This window comes from Mixophyes fleayi, chromosome 9 (assembly GCF_038048845.1).
Source record: "Mixophyes fleayi isolate aMixFle1 chromosome 9, aMixFle1.hap1, whole genome shotgun sequence".
NCBI lineage: Eukaryota > Metazoa > Chordata > Amphibia > Anura > Limnodynastidae > Mixophyes > Mixophyes fleayi.
The window spans coordinates 64,219,144-64,234,130 of record NC_134410.1 but is presented as its reverse complement, the minus strand read 5'-3'; the positions used below and the strand labels follow the sequence as shown (position 1 = coordinate 64,234,130).

The window sequence follows — 14,987 nt, the reverse complement described above, 5'->3', positions numbered from 1 at the left end:
TAGACAGAACGTACTTACATCCAGATTCAAACAGAAATGTATCTCGAGATACACTTGGATTTGAATACAGTCAGAACGAAGTACAAGTTTCTTTTTTCTTTTTTCAAATGCAACTTATGTGCAAGTTGCGTTCGGACTTGAATCAGGCCTTGTGACTCTTACACATCCAGAGCACAATACTAAGAAATGACAATACCGATGCAGAAATAGGAACTAACAGCTGGTGACTTTGCTATTTTTGATCACATCCACTATTACATACTTGTGTTGAGCCTGAGGAAGGAGCAGCCAATGTGTTGCAATGGATTCCCATAAATATAATACTAACTCAGTTTGTCTAATATACTTTTGTTAGAACATGTAAATGACAAACGTTTTCTAGGAATAATTAATGCCTAGTAAAGAAAATAAAGACACATATCTGTTTTGTAAATACATTATTTAATTTAAAGAAGTTAAAGCAATAGCAATACAATATTCTACAAACACAGCTTATTGTAAGGTCAAAAAACTGTTTTTTAAAATCAGAATTTACCATAATATGTAACAATGCAGTTGAAGGACTGAAAGTATTAGCAATTATAAAGTGCAGATGTGTTACAGGACATTGTTTAATTTGAAGGTAAAAACTGAATGCTATACAGCCTGTAGAGAGGATAACTCTATATGACATTTATACAATAAATAAAGGAACGGATATTGGTGCTGTTTGTAAGAATTTCCCTAGATTTGTATAAACTTAAACTCCATATATACTAGAACAGGTGATAAATAAAACATTCAGAACATAGAAAAAAACACAACTATGCCAGTTGATATCAATTAGTGTTCTCATTGTGCTTTTCAGTGCTGAACATTGTAATTTGGTGATTATTTTTTACATTTTCTTTACTTTTTTCTTATGTAATATTGAAACTATTTGTATTACCTATCTTACAACTAAATGTAGGTTTGTATCCCCTCAATCAGCTAGGGCTTCAGAGGAGAAAAGGTTGAACTTCAAGGACAGATGTCTTTTTTCAACATAAACAATATGTAACTATATCTTGTATCATTTTTAATCTGTGTACACCCATTGAATAATGGTCTAGTTGGAGGCTCAAATAATCCAACACAGTCCATTGTATCATTCACTGTTCATAGGTGACTTTCTAGTTTGATAACATGCTGAGATGAGCGCAAATAAAAATGTCAGGAATGTGCAAGGACAAATAATTAAAACATCTTGATGAAGAAATTGGGGGCGTGGTCTTGGAATTTTTTATATTCATCTGTCCCGGACACCAGTACAGTTGCAGGAAAAGTTCGGGGACGTTCTGGATCCTATAATAAAAAACGTTGAAAATCAATCAGCTGGTAACGTAAGACAAATATGTACGTTGTTCTGTGAGCTCCTATAACCTCTTAGCCCAGTGTTTCCAAACTCCAGTCCTCAGGGACCCCTAACAGTGCAGATTTTCCAGGTCACAAGTGAAATAATTAGTACAACCTGGGGATCTTTCAAAATGTGTCAGTTAGTAATAAATACACCTGTGCTCCAGCAAAGAGATATGAAAAACATGCACTGCTAGGGGTTCCTGAGGACTGTAGTTGGGAACCAGTGTCTTAGCCCATGAAAAGAAATGTTATTATGATCACTTTACAAGTTAACAAGTTACAATGCACATTTGTCCCTGAATTTAACATTAAACAACATGTGAAAATGAGAAATAAGACAAATTGATAAATGCTTGGTCTGTGAAGATATCTGTACAAAACTCATATTATCACTCCCAGTTAGGATGAATAAATCACCCTGGTCACCCTATCACACCCGTAAACTATCACTATAAACCTGCAGCAAATGCAGGTGCATTGGCTCTGTATCTACTACTTTATATTATTATATATGTAAGTTATAACATGATGCATGTTGATTACTGACCTCAACAGGGTAAGCTTTAGTAGGAACGTAACGGATCACAAAGCCACATCTTCTCCTGTTGGACATATTGGGTTCGCTGGCATGAACAGTCAGTCCATCATGCACCTGACAGCAATAATAAGAATACACACATACTGTTTAGTACACAGGACTCCAACATTGCACTCGCATCAATCACTGGAAACAGCTGAGAATCTAATCATCTTTATCATTAATGTGACAGCAGAATACTGCTAGGAGAGCAATGGTATTATCATTATTTGTTTAAACATGCACTGATGTACAAAAATGGTACTTATGTCTACTGACATTGTACTTATATTTACTGACAGATGGCTCATACAGGATCCCTACTAATGAAAGGCAATTATACAGGTTTATGTTCATAGCTGGGTTAATGCACTTATAATATTTTGTCCATGACTAGTAAATTGTGAGTGCCCAAAAACAAGGACATACTGGCCATGTATACCTGCCTATATAAACATGGAAGGAAATTATTAAGATCTTAATAAATCATGTTCAGCAGTACATGGTAATTGCATGGTATTAATAACGAACCATTGGCTTAAAGGCTATTTCACACTTTATAGTAGATATTTTAAAGAGGTATCACCTACTCACTGGCTCCCTATTAACTGGATTATGTCCTACATAATCCACTGCTTTCTGCAATTCAAGTTCAAGAAACTATCTGGTGCCCACAACAAAGGGCCTTATGGGTGAATAGGCCACAAGCTGAACTCCTCCTGATCCCATCATTCTGCTGCTTCAAGCCAGTGACATCGTAGGTCGCCCTGTGATACCATTAGCCTAAACTGGTAAAAGGATGCGAGCACAAAGCAGGGGGGCAATAAAGGTACTATAGAAGGAACCCCAATAATCCAGGGTCCCCTTCAAGGGAGTATGAGCTGGGGGAGCAGTAACTTTTCAAAATTTCCACCATAAAGTCGGAATTTAATCTACAAATGTAATTAATTTATCATTGACAAGTAAAATAAATAATTTAGATTATGTTTTTACTTACAGACATTTGTCCAGCTTTGAGTGGACATTCAACTAATTCCTCTACATTCACCAGGTGCTTTGGGATCTCCTGGTTTGATGTCAGCATGTTCCCTGGAACGTCTGCAATTCTGTGCTCTAGAATCCCCTGATGGTGACTCCCTGGAGGAAACATATCACAGTCACTATATATCGGTTACATTCCTAATTCCTATCTATGAACTTTAGAGGCTTTATTTTTCATTATAACAATATGCTCATATGACCTTTTCATTAAATATTTAAATAATATAAAAGATATATGGACATAACAAATATAAGATTGTGACTATACATAAGTAAAAAGAGATAATACCTGGAATGATTTGCAGGACTCCATTTTCCGTGTCCACATCATCTAGTGCCAGCCATACAGAAGCCACCGGACCTCCCTCAAATCCCCAGTATCTGCAATGTAGTAAGGAAGCCATTTGTGGTTTGTACACTTCTGACAAATAGATGATGTCACTGACCACATACATGTCTTCTACAAGATGCTTTCTCCACTTACTTGATGTCCTGATGCCAGGCCACGTAGGGGGCTGTGTTGTCTTTGTGTAGGACATCAGTGGAGGGATATTTACAGATAAATCTCGAGTCCAAGAGAATGACATTTGGACCCAACACAGCGGTGATTGCTCTCAGAAGATTGGGGTGGACGGCCAAGTTCATTGCCCACTCATACTGCATGTGGATGTTGTGCAGATTGTACTGAGTGTACTCCTTGCCTGAAATATACATATATAACCTTATACGTATATGTGCAAGAATAGAATCTGTTACAGTGTGAACACTATGGTGCAACTGTAGTGTGGTTTTATTATAAGGTGGTCTTTTTAATTTATTATTGTGAACTGTTTCTATTTATTGGTTTGTTATATTAAAGGAGACATCCTCTCATTTTTTTCCATTCGCATGGAGTAATAAAGTAGTAATAAGATACCTTGGAATTACTGTTATTAATTTTCTCCTGATGGTTGCAATAACATTGTTTTAGCAAAATACAGAAAAAAACAAAACACTTTTGGCTTCTGGTCAAAGATATTGGGAAGAGAAGAGAATGTAAGGGCTTCTATCTTTAAACACCCAGTGTGAGCATTATAGCGCAGGTGCAATGTGCTTTTATTAAATGATGGTCTTTTATGTTCATATTGTGATCTGGTTCTACACTTATTGCTTTGCAATACTAAAGCTGACATCCATTCATTGTAAATGCTTTGATACATATGGACTGAAACCTCCATTTGACAAGTAGATAGGATAAAACTATTTTGAACAAATACTTACTTTTTCCAATGGAATAGATGAGAAAAATAATTGCAATAATTTGTCAATTGTGTCAATTTGTAACAAAAATGTGTGGAGTGTGCTTCTACTGTTGTCAGTTATTGTAAATATAAATTACCATAAAGTTATACATTATTAATTTTCTGTAAAGTATGGCCAGGATGCGTCACAGGTAAAGTACTGGAATTTTTAAAGGTAAAATCAACACTATTAAATCTGTAAATCATTTCTAAACTTACCAAACTTCTCCTCCAGTTTCCCATATTCTGTGTTGGCTTGGTGCAGTTCTTTCATATCTAACACATCTATCGCTGTCAGGAAGCCATTGTCATCATAGAGAGTCTTCATCTGATTAGCATCAGCCTTCATTGTGCTGTTATAGTAATGATAATCAGCTGTACTAAGACTGCTGGTATAATGCAGATATAACTGTCTGATGTTAACACTGACTTATATACAAGATCTGAGAGAGAAGCCCAGCCCATATGCCTATTACAAGGAACAGGATATTTTGCTTATTTAGCTTATGTTCCTTAAACATGATAGCCCTGGATGGTTATTTGGTGTTTTACGTGCCCAAGAGACTTAACTAAGTTCAAGGAAAGACAGTTTCCTGGTTCACTTCTGACTACATCACGAGCATCATATAATGTGACATGTATGACAAATGCCCAGCCCTGGGAATTCCAAAGCTGTTAAGGAAACAATTTGCAGAACTAACATTTTAAAAAGATAAGAGGCATTTTCTTTTTATGTAATACTGTTTTTTTTAACTCTAAAATATTTAAAAATACCAAAAATATGAATTGCTCCTTATTTTGTTACCATATACAATTACACATATTGACTGAACTCAGCAGCATAATTAAAGAATACATTTTAAAATAACAAAATAATTTCAACTCACTGCAATACCTTTCTATGGGTCTTGCTTTTAATATAATTTATCTGTGTCTGTTTAACAAAATAAATATGTCATGTACATGATTTACCCATCTTGTAAATCAGATATAGGAGAAAAGTGGCACTCAAGCTGTTGTGTTACTACAAGTCCCAATATGCATTACCACGTGGCTGAACAGACATAGGTTGTCTCAATCTGTTGTAAAGGAAAACTGTTGCCATAATGGAAGGTGCTGAGATGAAGGAACAGAGACTATTTAGATCTGCAAATATGTAAATGTTTCCAGATATTGGCAAAATATTATCACTAGGGCTAGAAATTCTGTTATTGGAAGGTTATTGAAAGCAACAACAGTTACCGTATAGTGTCAAACATCGCTCAGCTCATTGATTAAAACATTAAATATAAACTATATGAAATTATTTTATAAACAATACAGGATTAATTTACAATATAGCGTAACTTGTTCACTGTAAAAGCCATTACTTATAAAATATATAATTATATAATGGCCATTTGGGGATATTGTTACCTGGGGCCAATTTATCAACTTATAACACCACTGAAAGGCCACCCTAGGAAAAGATTGATGATGAAGATGGAAGTGGGGGGCTTTAGAGCAGAGAGGACAATATGATATATTGATCTCTAGTCTTTCTTTTTTTTGTCCATCTTTCAGTTCTCTCAGAGTACATGCTCATTGGCTTTCATCTAGCCATGTCTATGCTGTGTTGTGTATATGCTCTTGTTAAGAAGCTTTGTTATCCTCATTGGGATCAATATTTCCTTTTAAAACTACAGTTTGATCTGTATTCTGTTCCATTCAATGGCAACTGAACAAAACACAGCTCAACTGAAGTTTAAACATGGGTGAACACCCATGTGCAAGCACTCCTAATGATATCTTTATTTTTTTAACCAATTAACTACCTCCTGAGTGGTTGTCTCCAGACACCAACAAAGTTCTAATCACACTATTCCGATTTTACCTCTTCAATGTGACAGGGATTGAACGCTTCACGATCAGGCCAAATTTTATATTTTGCAATATTGATTTAAACTATTTTATTTGCCAATTATTCAAGCTACTTAATTTTATAGGGCAGATAGGGATTTTATTGGTAGCAGCCCTGTTTCAGATATGCTGGTGCACACAGGGGCACATGGCCACCATTTGTGGTCGCAGTAAATATATGTTGTGTTACAGACAATAGATCTATCTCTGGTATGACCATATTTCTCCGCTTTTATAGTGACCAGGAATAGAATAAAATACAGCAAATTAAATAGTATAGATGTTCAACGCAGGTCAGAGCATTTGATTATGTTAGTGAGGGCAGCGCTGCATGTGACAGGTGCAGAATCATGATGTGAGGATTAATTTGGAATATCTGTGTGAGGTGCTCATTCTATAGGTGCATAGGTTTCTTATGTGGTACCTCTTGCTTCATTCAATTAAGTAGCCTTGGTCACGCTCTACTTGCTACAGACAACACAATCAGCGCATTAGCTTAAACATAGTTGAGACATCTACACATAAATATTAGACAAAAGTTCAGCGAAGATTAGTAAGAATGGCTTATTTTAAGGAGTGTTTCATGTAAATCTGTTATGTAGAAAATATGTAGACAACTTGTCTAATTTGCGTTTTGTAAATGAAGCTGTAAATTAACAGACACACTGCACAATGCTGTGTAAATCCACCTTCAAATACACATGTAATAGTCCCTATGATCCGAAATCTTCTATTTTAAAGACAACAACTGCTTTTTCTCCCAAGAATATGCGTTTATTCAAACAGTATTGTGCACATGTCCCTTTAACTTACTCAATTCCAAACTGCAGAACAGAGAACTGTATAAGGAACAGAAAATGTAGTGTAGCAATAAAACATTGTATTCATTTCTAAAATAACCGCTCGTATGTACAGTTTAGGTCAGTCGTTCAGGTATGTTCTTAATTATCTCATCTGGATTACTTTTAATCTCAGTCAAACATTATATTTTATTGCATCCTGTGCACTCATGGAGGGGAATTACCTGGAACAATAATACAGGTGAAGTTGGTTTTATTCTGAAATATGAACGTCAGGATCACTAATTATCTCCTAAAATAGAACAGACGGCGTCGTTTATCTTCACGAGTTGGGTTTATCTCTGAGACTTTCATCTTACTGGGAATTTCCGTGCTCCGGTGTCACACATAATACTATTGTGGAGAGAGAGAATTGTACTTTGCTTTTCTTTAAGCAACGCTCATCTTCATATTGATGTAACGTTTACACAATATCCATATTTTGTTTTATTTTGCCCATATCAGATCAGTGGGTATGAAATTGTTTCTATACAATCAATTAAGGACCGTGCGCTGATATAGACATAAGTGATTAACCTAAGTTAAACGACTTTATAATTGGTTACATAGAATAAAATATATGAATGCACGTTTAATTTCCAAAGAAAAATATTTTCTTCCGCAAGTGGTTGGAATTTTAAATCACGATGTTCCTTACATCTCAACTATTACGTTCCTTAATACCACCCCTCTAGCCCAGGCTGTATAACTTTCGGCCAGATATCGCCAGATTCGGGTATTTTAACACCAACAGGGGAACTAGCAGCGCTATCGGTACTGTATACTTTATTTACCAAAGTACACACAAATGTTTGCTAAATGCATATATAATGGCGTCTTTCTTATAAAGTTCTCCTATTGCAGGACAATTACATCGTGTAGTATCGGATATGTCCAGCGACATGCGCAAGGAGCGTTATCATAGCGCATATTCACTGGGAAATAAATTGAGAGTAAGAAATGGGGATAATGATTATTATTATTACAGCTATAATACAGTGCCAGTAAGTTAGAAGGCGTTATATTATTAATTATCAATGCTGCTTAATGCAGCATAATAACCATCAGTACAACAGTTACAGTAATTCGGACATGATAAATTCAGTCATAAAGACGTTGTTTGCGCTCCTGATTTTGCGTAGAACCACTGCAAAGAGATATTGGATCCAGATAAACCAGTATATCCGATTATTGTCTCGGGTACCTGAAGGGAGATTTCTCTGCTAGGAAGAGGAAATAAGGCAGTGAATGAGCTGGGAATCTGTGTCTGTGGGAGTGACGTGTGACATCATATAAGAACTAACAGGAGAGATGAAGTTCAGAGAAAGCCTCTGTATAGTTCAGCAGCTATGACCGAGCACAGAGGAGAGTCGCTGTATCTCAGTGTCGGTGTCCTGGCTATCAGTGCAGGTAGGAACACACTGAGCATTAATAATAATCTGATTTCAGCAAGTATCTCCCTCTAGAATGGAGGGTTTAATGTCTATTGTTGACACAGTCAAGTAATGATTTTTGTGGCTAATATTATATTTCAGGATGTCTGCTTCTATCAATACATTATTACAGCACAGGCGCTGCTGTTCCACTTGTGTCCCCTTCAGCCCTGGGCGTGCTACTCCTTATTCTAGCAGTTGTTCTGGCATATGCAGGTATGGCCGGTTTTATTTATAACGTCTTTAATTTTGATTATGTGGTCTCGTTTTCCATAACAGCTTATTACATAAATAACAGCCAAGTAATGCAGTGATGGACAAAGTAAGTTTTCTCAGGTGTTTAGTAAGAAGTCCTTTGGCAATTCCTCTGTTACAGCAGCACTATGGTTAACACTGCCCCAGCGTTTTTCCACACTTCTCTCTTAGTTATTGAATCACAGTCATACAAGAAGGAATGTGTACACATCACCAATACCCCACACAGCACATTAATGTAATCATACTTGTGTACTCTCCCGGAATTTCCGGGAGGCTCCCGAATTTCGGGGAGTCCGTAGGCAAACCTCCCGGGTTCACCGAAATTCACAGCATTGAATGGTGGGGGCGAGGCTTAATCACATCATTAAGCCCTGTCCCCGCAATTCAATGCAGTGAATTTGAGCATTTTATAGTGGGGCGCGGCTATGGTGACGCGACAATGTCACCATGGGGGGGAGTTTTGAAAGTTGGCATGTATGATGTAAATGATTTACCAATATCATCAATGTACCTTAATAGAGGTTGAATTCTGCATAGCAAGGAGACAATTTGTAATTTAATAGTAATTCAGGGAAAATTAAGAACTATTATAATTATCACAAACTCTTCATAATTACCTTCTCTCTTTTAGGAATTAGGAAAATTCAAGCAAATGTTCCACTGTGGGTCTCATTCTATTGGACAGTGTCAGCCCTGTGGTGTGGTTCCGGAGTCAATTTGATACTGACAGGAAATGATGTCGTTGGCATCTCTGAAATGAGAAATGCAATGGTTCCTGGCCTAGTATCTTTCTTCCTGGGACTGCTTATTATTGGTATCATGGGGATCATTCAAAAGGAAAGTGTCCTTGCTTTGATGGCTGTCGCACTCTCTCTTTCAAATATTCATGAAATTGTTATACTCTATGACAGTAGAGTAGGCTCCTCTGTAATTGCCTGTAATTATCTTATTGTTACTTTAATTGGGGTATACTTTATTGGAGGACGGATTCTCCGGAAACTCAGTAACAGGAAAGTTAGTTTGCCTGGAATTGAGCAGTCCATCATGAAAGACAAGGAGCAAGGTGCTACCAGAAGTTCACGTAATACAGAGTTTACAGCTACTTGTCTGATTCTTAATATGACGGCCTCTAGTGTATTTGGCTGCAGACTTCTGGGTATAACCAATAATCTATTTGTTGGTCAGGTGGCATGGCTGTGGACAGCTGCTGTTTACCAGACAGGTATATGCATCCTGTCATACCGCTATTATCACATTCTAGATGCCACGCATTTTGCATTCTTTTCCATTTTGAGATATGCAGAAGGTTACTCATTACTGTATCAATTCTTGAACACTAATGAGCTAAATTACCCTATCCCGTTTTTGGTAGTTTTTGCCATACTTTTTTTTGTCCTTTTCCTATTTACAAGTATTCAAAGTCTGGTGAAAGCTGTATACTTACTTTTTTATGTTGCCTATTGCATTGCATTGGCCAGTAACAAACTTGGGTTTTTTCATGAAGGCTCCCAGGGAGTCAATATTGCAATATACATTGCTTCAGCAATTATGGTGCTAGTTATTCTATACAATTTAAAGACATCTAAATATATCCCCACTGGGGAGGGCACCATTAAGAAACTGTTCACCAGCAATACATTTTTCAAGCTCCGTCAGAGTGGTAATATTCATGAACCCTTCCTTGGCTATTCCAAGTATGGTGATGCTGAAGGCCTTGCTCATGCATGCAGCATTTTAGCTGCCTTTGCCATGACTATGCCAGGAAGCTCTGGAGAACCTTTGGCTACAGTTGTCTTGCCATGGGTTGTAGTTGCTGGAGGGCTTTATAATCTTATTTGTGGCTCAGTGGCATTCTCCCGTGGTAAGACACTTGAAAGTAGTGCATTCATTCTATATGGAGTAATGTGGGTTATTTGGGGGATTTCTAGGTATAGTGGTATCTATAGCACAAGCAGAGGGTTTAACACTGCAGTAGGAATAGTATGTTTTATTCTCTTTAACAGTTTTATAGTTTTCAGCACACTTTTCTTAACTAAAGCCTGGTTTGTATATTCTCTCACTTTCCAGCTTATCCTAATCAGCTTTCTTCTTGACTCGCTCAGTGCTCTTCCTTTGGGCTATGATGTCGCTGTGACTATTATCTTTGGCATTGCTGGCTTCTATTTATTTTTTGCAACCCTATATAATAGCACTTTTGAGGCTCCCCAAATACCAGTCGGCAGCCCCTTTATCAAAATTAGTGGTTTTTCCAATAAAACATCCAAATGCCCCCATCTGGTTTCTACAAGGACCAGCTCTGTACGACAAATTGCAGGTAAGATAATGGAAGATGAATTGTACATTGTAGAATGTCTTATTTATATACTATTGTCAGGTCAGTCCAAGGGGGAAATATAATTAATTAACATGATCAGAAGATCCTCCAGTGTTCTCCAAACCTATGTGAACACATAATATGTTTTGTAATAGGAAAACAGGGGGAAATTATGTATTTTTCTTACAATATCACAAAAACATTAACCAGATAAGTCTATATGGTAGATTAGTGTTTATTTACTGTATAAATGTGTGTTATATAAAATATTTTATTTTCAAATATACTGTGGGCTTTGTCACTGGATTTACTGATGAGCCCTGCAGTCTTATATTGATCACATGTTGGAACATCAGATCATTTAAAGGACCAAACTGAAAGACACTTTGTACAGTATTTCTTAATTGATGAGCCAACCTATTAGGACAGTGTCAGATTTCATAAGAATTTCACTACTTCACACAATTCCATCAAGTGGAATATGGTTCAGTTCCAATTTGTAAAATTATATTTCAATGACTTTTCATAATGATGACTAATCATTTGACTTGTAATGTATGTTGACTTTCTTTTTAGCTGTTTTACACAAACCAGTAAAATAAAGTCATATTTTGTACCATCTATACATTGACAAGTTATTTCATGTGATGTAATTCATGCTGTAACTTTTCCAGAGATTATGAAAAATGGAGGCATTTGTGGTGTGCCGACTGACACTGTGTATGTCCTAGTGGCAGCGTGTAATCAGCCGGATGCCGTGGAGAAGGCCTACAAGTAAGTGTAGATAGTGCAATGGGAATGATGACTTTAGCTGTACATAAGGAATTACTATTAAAGTTGTTCAATGGTTAACTGGTTTATTTCTTACACTGAGACATAATTTATAATTTAACACACTTGTAACATAGAAGGAATCAAAATGATGGGTTGAAGAACTCATTTAATGTATTCCTTTGTAAAAAAAACAAACAAGAACTCAATTTCAGTTGAGTAATCAATGATAACTTCATTTACATGGTGTCAAAGAAAGACATGTATAGGTGTTATACAGATTTTATAAAAGATATTTTCAAGATGTGGATTACAGTGTATACTAGAAAATCATTCCTCATTGTATAGGTAAACTGGAATAACTGATATACATTTTTTTTGCTGTTTGTAGAACAAAACGTCAGGCTCAGGATCGTCCAATGTCATTATGGATTTCTAGCCTAGAGCAATTAAAAGCAGCAAAACATTTGTTTAGTCCTCTGTTATGGGACTTCATGCAGGCTGCCTGGCCCTCATCCATCAGCTTGGTGATCCCAAGAGGTGAGTACTTACCATCATGCCGTCTAAACTAGAAAAGATCAGTGACCTTTTTCCTTTTAGTGTGATCTACTTATATAGTTATAGTTAACTAGTTATATTTATGTTTCCTACTGCATGATACACATTAATATCACAGACCCCTTCTAAAGTCACTTCTACACCATAATATCCCTTATTATTGTGCACTGTATGTGATATACAATAGAGTTGCATGAATGTCAAATCAGAATTTAGCTGAATGATAACAAACTCATTTCACTGACAGGTCCATGGCTGGATGTCTTGGGCGCTAGGGACTCTGCAAAATACATAGGCACCACTCAGAGCATCGCCATACGGATCCCAGACTGTTCAGTGACTACACACCTAATTGATATGGTAAGAGGAAAATGTACATTTACTATGAATTGTAAACAGATTTTTCCTTTCTGTATTAAGAGGCAAATGTATGGCTCCTCAAGACATTTTTTGCAATGCAAAGCTGGGTACACACTACACTGTTTTCGTCCAAAAATTGGCTCAAACAGCCGACATATGACCGTTCATTCAAAAGTCGGGTCAGTGTGTGCAGTAACACGATGGTCGAAAGTCTGCCCAAATGGACGATTATCGCCTCATTTGGTTGGTCGTACCGTTTAATATTTTCGGTCCAATCTCGTTTCCGCTGTGTAGTGTGTATAAACTTCCGACCGATCCACAACAGTGAGTACGAAATTACAGTCATTGCTCACGACAACATGGCTGTAAAAAGTCGCTAAAGGGACGTCCGCTCTTCCCTTTATCCTAAACAAGGCTAGTGTGTATGCAGTCCATGGACCGAGCGATCGGACCATCGGTCGCATGTAAAATCGCTCGGCATAAAAAGTTGGTCGAAATTTCTGTAGTGTGTACCTAGCTTCACTCTATATAGGATGTTTCTGAAATATTCGCCAACGTAATATTTAGTATACAGATCATGAAAAAGAAAGTACTTATATAAATAGCATTTGTGCTTCAAACTACTACTTGAAAGTTAATATATGTTAATTTATATTGTAGGTGGGCCCCATAGCAGTCACATCTGCTAATCCATCAGGGGAAGCAGACACAACTCATCACAACCAAGTCTATGCAAAACTAGGAGATAAGGTAAGATATAGATTAATGTCTATCCATATACATAAAAGAAACAAATCAAACCCATGGCGTAAAGGCATTTATAATTTCAGGTTGACGGAGTACTGTGTGATGGGGCTTCTCCTGAAAATATTGCATCTACCGTGGTTGACTGCACAAAAATTGAAACCGGAAATATTGCATTTTTTCGAGTTGGCATTGTCCCCAAGTCACAGGTGAGTTGAATACTTCTACTCTTACACATTACTTTTATTGTTGTATTTTTTTTCTTTGATGTTTATTTAAAAAATATTGAAATTCTAAAATATTTTATTCAAAAATATAAAATATTACATGTTGATATTAATTGGGATGCGCTGTACCTTGTGACCTCAGTGAAAGAAGCAGACTTCCCATTTTGAACACTACTTTAGAATGAATGCTCTATACATCTATGCCATGATTACAGCTGCTCCCTATGACCAGATGGATAGGTATGACCTGCAGTCTTCCCATTTCCATCTTCCTAATAAGTTAACACAAACTATAAAAGAATACGTTTAGTGAGATATAAAATTAAGAAGAACTACTGGTGCATAAGGTGTACTTAAGAAGTCACATATTTCTATTTTAAAGGGCCAGTTAGCACACCTGAATGTTTATACTTATTTATTGTAAAGCTTCAGTTGTTATCCATCAACTTGTGTAAAAAACACACTAATAGCTTTGCATTTTGTAACTAGATATGAATATAACAGAATATACTGATCAGCTTTAGAGTTAAGCTTGTAAATCCTAATCAGAACACTGAAGTAGTGACAGTGTTGCCTTTGTTGATGTTGTCACTATGAGCTATAATAATCTAAACTATGATCTTATCTCAGGTTTTACAAATATTAGACCAAGTGCAGCAGAAGCACAAGAGGGGTCACATCAATGAGACCTATGCTGGTTCCACAGAAGAGTTAAATGACCACCATAGTGATCCAGAACTGAAGCCAAACACAGACTCTGAAAATAATGAATTCAAATCATATGTTAATAATGGATTTACAATGAATGAAGACTGACAGCACTAAAAGTGAAGACAATGTTTGCAGCAAAATGAATAATGTACTGTTTGTTCTTGAGGTTTTGTATTTATAAATATTTATATCATTTTTGTAAAAGAACATGATTCATTAAATTATTTTATTTACATTTGTATCTATTGTTTTTGTATTTGAAAAAATGTAAAAATTAAAGTGAATAAGTATTTATGCTACATGTGTTCTTAGCAATATTCTACACTGTGTTAAAATTAATAGTTAATTAAATTGCAGATATGAAAACAGTGTAAAATAGTTTCATGCACTAAAGTGAGCGGTCTGCACTGAAAATCTAGATCAAGGAAGTAAGAAAATCTAAGTAATAAGTATAACATAAAGAACAAGAAACATATGAAATCAATCTTCATGACGGAGTTGCCGCTGTACCAGAGTGACTGACAGCGTGGCAGATTTGTTTTACATGCACTGTGTGGAGTGATGACTTATACACAGGGGCAGGGCCAGTGAAATGTTT

The 14,987-nt window shown here is 36.4% G+C and overlaps 2 protein-coding genes across 2 annotated transcripts; one reads left to right on the top strand and one right to left on the bottom strand.

Moving 5' to 3' along the window:
* Positions 1–466: 466 nt before the first annotated feature.
* LOC142101617 (putative alpha-ketoglutarate-dependent hypophosphite dioxygenase) lies at positions 467–4,769 on the bottom strand. The gene is made up of 6 exons (XM_075186028.1): positions 4,495–4,769; positions 3,480–3,696; positions 3,285–3,376; positions 2,952–3,091; positions 1,925–2,029; positions 467–1,323 (listed from the first exon to the last, which is right to left on the bottom strand). The coding sequence occupies exons 1-6, from the start codon at positions 4,622–4,624 to the stop codon at positions 1,216–1,218; spliced, it is 792 nt and encodes a 263-aa protein (XP_075042129.1). The 5' UTR covers positions 4,625–4,769; the 3' UTR covers positions 467–1,215.
* A 3,377-nt stretch (positions 4,770–8,146) lies between these two features.
* Positions 8,147–14,624, top strand: LOC142101616 (uncharacterized). Its single transcript, XM_075186026.1, has 9 exons — positions 8,147–8,423; positions 8,549–8,662; positions 9,336–11,018; positions 11,693–11,792; positions 12,181–12,329; positions 12,595–12,707; positions 13,368–13,457; positions 13,538–13,660; positions 14,309–14,624. Exons 1-9 carry the CDS (start codon positions 8,363–8,365, stop codon positions 14,492–14,494), a joined length of 2,619 nt encoding a protein of 872 aa, XP_075042127.1. The 5' UTR covers positions 8,147–8,362; the 3' UTR covers positions 14,495–14,624.
* The last annotated feature ends 363 nt before the right edge of the window (positions 14,625–14,987 follow it).